The sequence below is a fragment of the Seriola aureovittata genome, chromosome 21 (genome assembly GCF_021018895.1).
Source record: "Seriola aureovittata isolate HTS-2021-v1 ecotype China chromosome 21, ASM2101889v1, whole genome shotgun sequence".
NCBI classification, from domain to species: Eukaryota; Metazoa; Chordata; class Actinopteri; order Carangiformes; family Carangidae; genus Seriola; species Seriola aureovittata.
In genome coordinates, this window is record NC_079384.1 from 741,140 (window position 1) to 748,639 (window position 7,500).

Sequence of the window (7,500 nt, forward strand, 5' to 3'; positions counted from 1 at the left end):
CTCAGGTCTTTGCATGTTCTCCCACATCCAACATGTCCACTTCCTGTCTGTTGTGTCCCAGAAGCCGATACGAGATCACCAGCATCATGATGTTTCGACTCATCGCAGCTTCACGACTTCAACCGATGGTCACAAAACTAAAACAAGGAGCTGGAGCTGGAGGAGAGAAGTCACAGCTGCACAGGAAGAAAGTTGAAGTGAAGAGCAGCGTTTGAACTGAGGTGAGCGTTCAGCAGCCTTCAGGCGTTCTAACGCGTTATGCAACACAACTCGAGTCTGACACGTTCCGGGAAGACGACCAGCAGCCGAGAAAACTGCGTCTAAAGGTCGGACTGAGCTCCGGGAAACTTCTGCAGCGACTTCAACACTGAAGCTCTGAAAACCTCCTCGTTTCCAGGCCACACAGCTGCCAGTCTTTAATTCAAACATAAAGTCGTCAAGGTCCGTGTTTGTACAATTACACACCAAACTATTGATGATTGGATAAACGACATCAACTAAACTACAACTGTTTCATTATTTTCATCATTTACAGCCCAAAAAAAAACTGAAGTCCAAGTCACGAACCCTGACGACAAAGACGAAAGTCACAAATGTAATGTATGTCATCCATGTCCCTATACAATATGTACATATACAAACTTTGTACATGTACATACTGTATATTGAAATATATATGTATACATGATGAATTTATATATGGTATAACATGTTGGGACCATATATGATACAATATACATTTGATGTGTATATGTAAGTTTATTAAAAAACAACATGTATATAAAAATTCTATATGTTCGTAAATGTTTTATGAATTTCTCATTAGTTTTAAACTTAAACTGGAGAAAACTAAAGACTTTTGGCCTCTACTGTTTATGACATCAACATATAGGACGGATATATATGTAACGTGTGTCTACAATATAAACTTTATATATATATATATATATATATGGGGTGGTTTTTGTAGGGGGATGCGGCACAATAATCATTTTATCTCCATTGAAGACAAAATCACAATGGGAAGTAAAATCAGATTAATCAGATAAATCTCCTCGCCCTCGACAACACACATGAAAACAGACAAACAAGTCCAAGTTAAAAACACAACATCCTGACGAAAAAAAAAACAGTCAAAACCGTCATGGCGGACACACGTCTCCTCACCTTCCATCACGAACACCAGAGAGCCCACGTCGCCCTCTTTGATGATGCAGGAGTCTTTCCCATAATCCACCGGGTACATGCAGTCCACGATCTCCTGGATCTGAGACAGCTCCAGGTTCTTCATGAAGTCATTGTCCAAGATGGCGTCCTTGATCAGCGCCTTCGACCTGAGAGGGGGACAGAAGGAAGGTCATGAACTCATCTGGGGAGGCGACGACACTGTACTACCATTGGCTGAGAGGAGGCGGAGCCTTACAGGCTGAGAGGAGGCGGAGCCTTCCAGTCAACATCAAAAAATACATGAAATATTGTACCTGATGCACCTGAACGCAACAAACTGACGACAACCACATTTCATCTTTGCTTTCATCTCAGAAAGGTTCTCTGCTCCACAGAGGACGAGATGCTGATTGTTGTTTTGAGGTTTGACGAGAAAGTATTTTTATAAAGTTTTAACCGTTTGAACGAGTGTGGATCAGTGGAGGTCTGATCAATGTTCACCCAGAGGAACCAGAGGAACATGAGATTTTGGTGTATACACTCACCCACCTGTCACTCAAAGAGGCCACACCCTCAATCCTCCATAACTGTAGTCCTTAATAAAATGTAAACAGGTGAGTTATATAAACAGGTGTCATGAAGGAGGAAATTAGCTCTAGAGACCAAAACAGTTTCTGTACCAGGCTGTAAACATGTTTATTTCTGCTGTAAAGTTGGACATTTTAACATGGGAGTCTATGGGGACTGACTCACTGTTGGAGACTCTAGTGGTCGTTAGAGGAACTGCAGCTTCATGTTTCAGGCTGAAGGTTGGATCTTGGTCTGACTGCTGTTTCAAAATGTTCTAGAAAATGACCAGGAACATAATTAAGGTGGAAAAATTCGAAATACTTCTAAAATGATAAATATTACATTTGTAGAAGAAACAATGAAATAAATGTTTTGGGTTTTTTTCAGAACACTGACTTGAGAATTATCTCAGAATGGGGTGTTAAACTTTAAAATCTCCTTCCTGTCTGAAAACAACAGTTTGGCCCAAATGAAATTCAAAGCTGAGAAATGAGCCGTGAGGAAATTCTCTGAGTCTCTTTCTGATGCTGCAAAGCACCGTGGGAAACGTGGGAAGTGCATAAGAGATAACTCTGTTGTAAAGAGGGAAAAAGTAAAGGTCTCCCTGAGAACAGACGGATGAGACGAGCGTCTGGGGGGGGGGGGCCAAAAACTCTTCATCACATCAGAGGTGCAGGTGACTGTGATATGAACCTACTAACGACAAACACAGGAAATCAAATCAATACTAGAATCACCTCCTCGCCGTTGTATCCCTCCGCCACTCCAACTAGTCCCAGATCACGTCCCTGTTTATCCAGAGTCATAAAAACATGAACCACTGCTGTGAAGTCTTGGTAAGGGCTAAAAAGTGTTTTGTGAGGTCTCGGTGACCTTTGACTTTTGACCGCCAAAATGTACTCAGTTCATCCCTGAGTCCAGGCGAACGTTTGTGATACTGAGATATCGTGTCCACGAGAACGAGGCGGACAGACGTCATATTGTTTTCAGGCGTGTCCAACTCTGACCGTCGCCGCGTGGAGGACTGACTGTCACGTTCAACTGTTCTCACTACGCACAAACATCACAGAGGACTTATCCTCCTGATCTCTGTGGAGGGAAACACGGACAGGCCTCACCTTCAAAATAAAAGCCTCTCTCAGCCGCAGATCTGTGACAGTCGAGTTTCAGCTGATCATTAACTCGTCGGCTCAGAGAGCGTTACTGCAGACAGCAGGAGAGCTGGTGGGAGTTCACAGCCCACACACACACACACACACACACACACACACACACACACACACAACACACACACACACACACACACACACACACACACAGGCAGGCAACTGACAGGGTTTCATTTACCATCCCACCACTTCTCGCTGTCAGCATCTAGCAGGTTGGCTTTGTGTGTGTGTGTGTGTGTGTGTGTGTGTGTGTGTGTGTGTGTGTGTGTGTGTGTGTGTGTGTGTGTGTGTGTGTGTGGGGGAGGTTGTCACTGGTGGCATGGACAGAAAGAAAAACACATTATATTGTAGTGGATGAGAGCGAAGGACTGATTCAAAGAAGAAGAAAAGGTGAAACTATCATCACAAGTAGAAACCTGGAGTAGAAATGCCGCCTGGTTCACACCCAGTCTTCATCCAGAGACTGATGTTAACTGATGTTATTCGAGAGCTGGTGTCACCCCCCCTCCCCCTCCCCCTCCCCCCGTACTGTCACACACACATTTTCATATTCATGTGTATAAATAAAGATCTGTGTCCGCAGCAGCTGCCACTTCTACAGCAGAGACGTCACATCAGGAAACCAAAGACCGTCTGTGACAGAAACACACACCGACACTGTCAATGTAAAGAATCCAGGTAAAGGATTCTGTCCATCAGGTAGATAATGATGCAACAATTCATCTACTTTCTGTGGGACAATAAAATCTGCAACTAATAATTGATGTGGTTATTTTCTCAATTAATCAATTAGTCGTTTGACAGAAGATAAAGAAAAGCAGTAAATATCCACATTAGAGCAGCAGCTGAAACACCTGCTCCTTTATCAATCAATCAGCTGATCATTTCAGCTCCTGATCAGTTATTCAAGTCATTAATGGCACAGTTCATTTAAAAAAGTTAAATATCTGTTTCTTTCAGAGTCGTTGTCGTACTGATACCAGAACCAGACTGTGCCTGAAACACTGGATCTGGAACCACATATTTTATTCATAAACTTTATATTTTCACACCTGGATAAAAACAGGTTTTCCCAAGTCAGTTCTTCTTCTCTGCTCTAAAAACAGTCTGCACAGGATGTACTGTTTCAGAGCAGAGAAGAACAGTTGGTTTCTGGCGTCGGAGCCATTAACAGTTTTAAGTTAAACAAGTGACTTCCTTCGGTCTGTGAATGCAGCATTTTAAGTCTGTGATTGTGTTTGTAATTGCCTGATGCTCACCTGATGCTCACCTGATGCTCACCTGATGCTCACCTGATGCTCACCTGTGCATCAAAACAAAGTGAAGTTTAGCTCTTTCTGATTCACTCAGCTGACCTGCAGCTGCGGCGTGATACAGCGCGCTCTGTAGATGCGCTTGTGTGTAGGAATACGGTCGTGGAGCGGTTCAGAAAAATGAAGAACCAAAGAAAAGTGCTGTTTTGGCGGGAATATAAAGAGCTGAAAATATTCTACATGAAGCTTCATTTGAACAGATGTTGGAATGTTTCGATGGGCGTGTCTAGAGCAGGTGTTTTCTGCTGGCCCCGCCCACAGCAGCTCATCACTCTGCTAGTGTACCGGTGCTCCTGCTGCTCTAGACTGGACCTACAGCCGGTAACTGAACATGACCACAACGGTCCCTTTAAGTTTCACTCACTTCAGGAGGTGGACTTACTCTGGGCTCTTGGGGTAGAAGGGCAGCGTGACGTGGCTGAGGGCGCTGATATCGCAGGCGGTCGGCTCTGCGGAGATGGCCTGCCTCTTGCTGCGGTGCTGGTCCGGCTGTAGGACGAGGTTCTGTTGCTGGGCCTGGACCTGCTGGGCGGTGGCCGGCCGGATCACGGACCGGTACTTGTCCAGCTCGTTCTGCAGCCGCTGGATCAGCTCGTCCTTCTGATCCAGCTCCAGCTCCAGCTCGTCAATCAGGGCGTCTCGCTGCCGCAGCTCCTCGATCTTCTCCTGAAGGGCGTACTGCAGGTCCCGCAGGGTGCCCATGGTTCCTGTGGGCGGGTCCTGAGGAGGTCTCAGGGTTCTTCTAGATTTTTCAGGGTTCCTCTGTTGTCCCCAGATTTCCTCTTAGTCTGAGGAGTTCCTGAAAGTACTAAACTCTTGGGATCCTCAAGGTCTCCCAGATTTTCTTCAGGTCTTGTGGGTTCCCAGGGTTCATTTGGGCACTTCAGAACAGTACCAAGTCTGAGTCTTTGGGATTTCTAGATCATATAAGGTTCATACATCAGGGTGCTGCCAGTCCCTCTAGGATGTGTTCTCGGGGTTCCTCTAGTTTTCATCCAGCGGTTCCAGGTTCTGTTGGTCTGGAAAGTATCTCGGGGGGGGGGGGGGGGGGCCCTGTGGGGTCTGTAACAGTTCTCTTGGTTTCCTAGATTCTTCTGCGGCACATCAAGGTTTCCCAGGATGCCTCATGCTGTAGTCCTTGAAATCCAGTCTGCAGAGCGTCAGCTCTTTGTTGAAGGAAAATGTGATTTTAGACGATAAAGAAAACAAGGTTCCAGTTCCTCCACATTAAACTTCCCCCAGGAAACAAGATGACACCAGGAACCACACTAACCTGAGAGCGGCGAGTGAAACTGACTCAGTCCTCGGAGATGAAGCTCCGAGATCCGGATCCGTGACACAGCAGGTAGAGTTTTAAATCCAGGCGCGAGGGAAACATGGAAACACGAGCTCCGTCAGGTGTTGGAGGAAAAGTAGAAAACGTGACTTTAAAAATCCGCAGAGGAAAAGTGTCGTGAAGGAAGATTTATTTTAACATCAGAGGAGCCGCGGGAATCCACAACAACCGAACACCTCACGTCACTTTTCCCGGTTTGATCCTAGAGTCGGAGAAAAGACACCGGAAACCCGAACCCGAACCCGCGAGCCGCTCACACGTGAGACCCGCTCACTCACTCTCCGCCAGGTTCAGGCAGGAAACCGAGTCCGGAGGAGGAGGGAGGGAGGGAGGGAGGGATGGAGGGAGGGAGGGAGGGCAGCAGATCCCGATGATCCGGGGAGGGGGGGGGTCTGCTCCGGTTTAATCACCGTCATTAGTTTAATCAGTTTAACGCGCAGCAGCAGGAGGTCTGAGAGGGAGTAAACCCACACTCAACTCCTCCTCACCTGTGTGTGTGTGTGTGTGTGTGTGTGTGTGTGTGTGTGTGTGTGTGTGTGAGAGTGTGAGTGTGTGTGTGTGTGTGTGTGAGAGTGTGAGTGTGTGTGTGTGTGTGTGTGTGTGTGTGTCAGAGTGTGAGTGTGTGTGTGTGTCAGAGTGTGAGTGTGTGTGTGTGTGTGTCCTTGTCCTGGTTTTAGGGAGGTGGATAAGGGTTACTCTATAGACCTGTGTGTGTCAGGGCCGGACTACAACTCTACAGAGCGGCTTATATATATATATATATATATATATATATATATATATATATATATATATATATATATATATATATATATAGGGAGAGAGAGAGAGAGAGAGAGAGAGGAGAGAGAGATCTACAAGACTGTGAGATGGAAAAGTCTTTTCTCTCCTGAAGCTTCAGACTGTCAGAAATGATCTTTAGTCTCTGAGCAGCTTCATGAGGAAAGAAGCTTCTCTGCTTCCTCTCTCATTTCCTTTAGGAAACACTGGAGCTTCCTTTACCAAAGGAAAGGAGACATGCCATCCCACAATGCCTTGCTGCAGAAACATTTAAAGTGAGGCACCAACAACAGAGCAGCTGTTTCCTGTCTGATGGACTGAAGCCTAGATCCATGAATATAGATTCATTCTCAGTCAGGCAGGAGTCGTCATGAAGAACAAGCTGATGAATCTATAGTTACATCATCATCATCATCACAACTAAATACTATAATCTATATGTTAATGTTGTTGCACTGAATCCTCCCATTGTGAAAAGACCTTAAAATTAATTTTCTCTATTTAACAAAGGTTTAAACTGTCAGGAAACTATAAACTTCTGTCTGAACATAATTTATTCTGATCTCAGCTCAGTTCATCATTTTCATTTAATTATTATTTCAATGGCTCAACTTTATTTGTATTTTTCTTTCATGTTTTCTTATTTCAACAACAATCTATGGTTGATTTCTTCTACCTCGTTTACTGTGCTGTAGTGAATTTCCTCCTGTGGGATCTTATCTTTTCAAAATAAAAGAACATTCATTCCTCTGACTAAAAGCTGCTTCACAGTAAGAGTCCTTCATAGAAATGCAGTGGAGTCAAAAGTCTGATGTTATAAGTAAAGTACAGGTACTGAAAATAAACTGAAGTAATAGTACTGCGTTCCTGTCCACATGTGTATATAATATTTGCAAAGGTCCGAGCAGGAGGGGGGTGTTTATGTAATCAATCAGTGATCAATGAGTGTGATTATTATCCTGTGCTGCTGTTGAACCAGCTGTTTGATTTAATTCAGGAAGTCTGTCTGCTGCTGTCCTGTGGCGCCCTCTGCTGGCCAGCTACTGTCACTACAACTCAATGCAGCTTCCACAGACAATACAATCACATGTAGACGCAGAGTCCAGTCTTTGAATGCAACACTCTGTCTGTTGTGTGACCTTTAACCCTCTGGAGTCTAGGTTTT

At 44.9% G+C, this 7,500-nt stretch overlaps 1 protein-coding gene across 3 annotated transcripts in view; it reads right to left on the reverse strand.

Moving 5' to 3' along the window:
• Positions 1-7,500, reverse strand: part of LOC130162055 (cGMP-dependent protein kinase 1-like) — a 46,553-nt gene that overhangs the window by 34,069 nt on the left and 4,984 nt on the right. For 2 of the 3 annotated variants that reach the window (XM_056365505.1, XM_056365504.1), the window contains one exon: positions 1,168-1,334. In XM_056365505.1, coding sequence (XP_056221480.1) covers positions 1,168-1,334 — 167 coding nt within the window. Of the gene's footprint in view, positions 1-1,167; positions 1,335-4,601; positions 5,863-7,500 lie in introns of those variants that run through there. The other variant, XM_056365503.1, reaches the window with a different exon arrangement.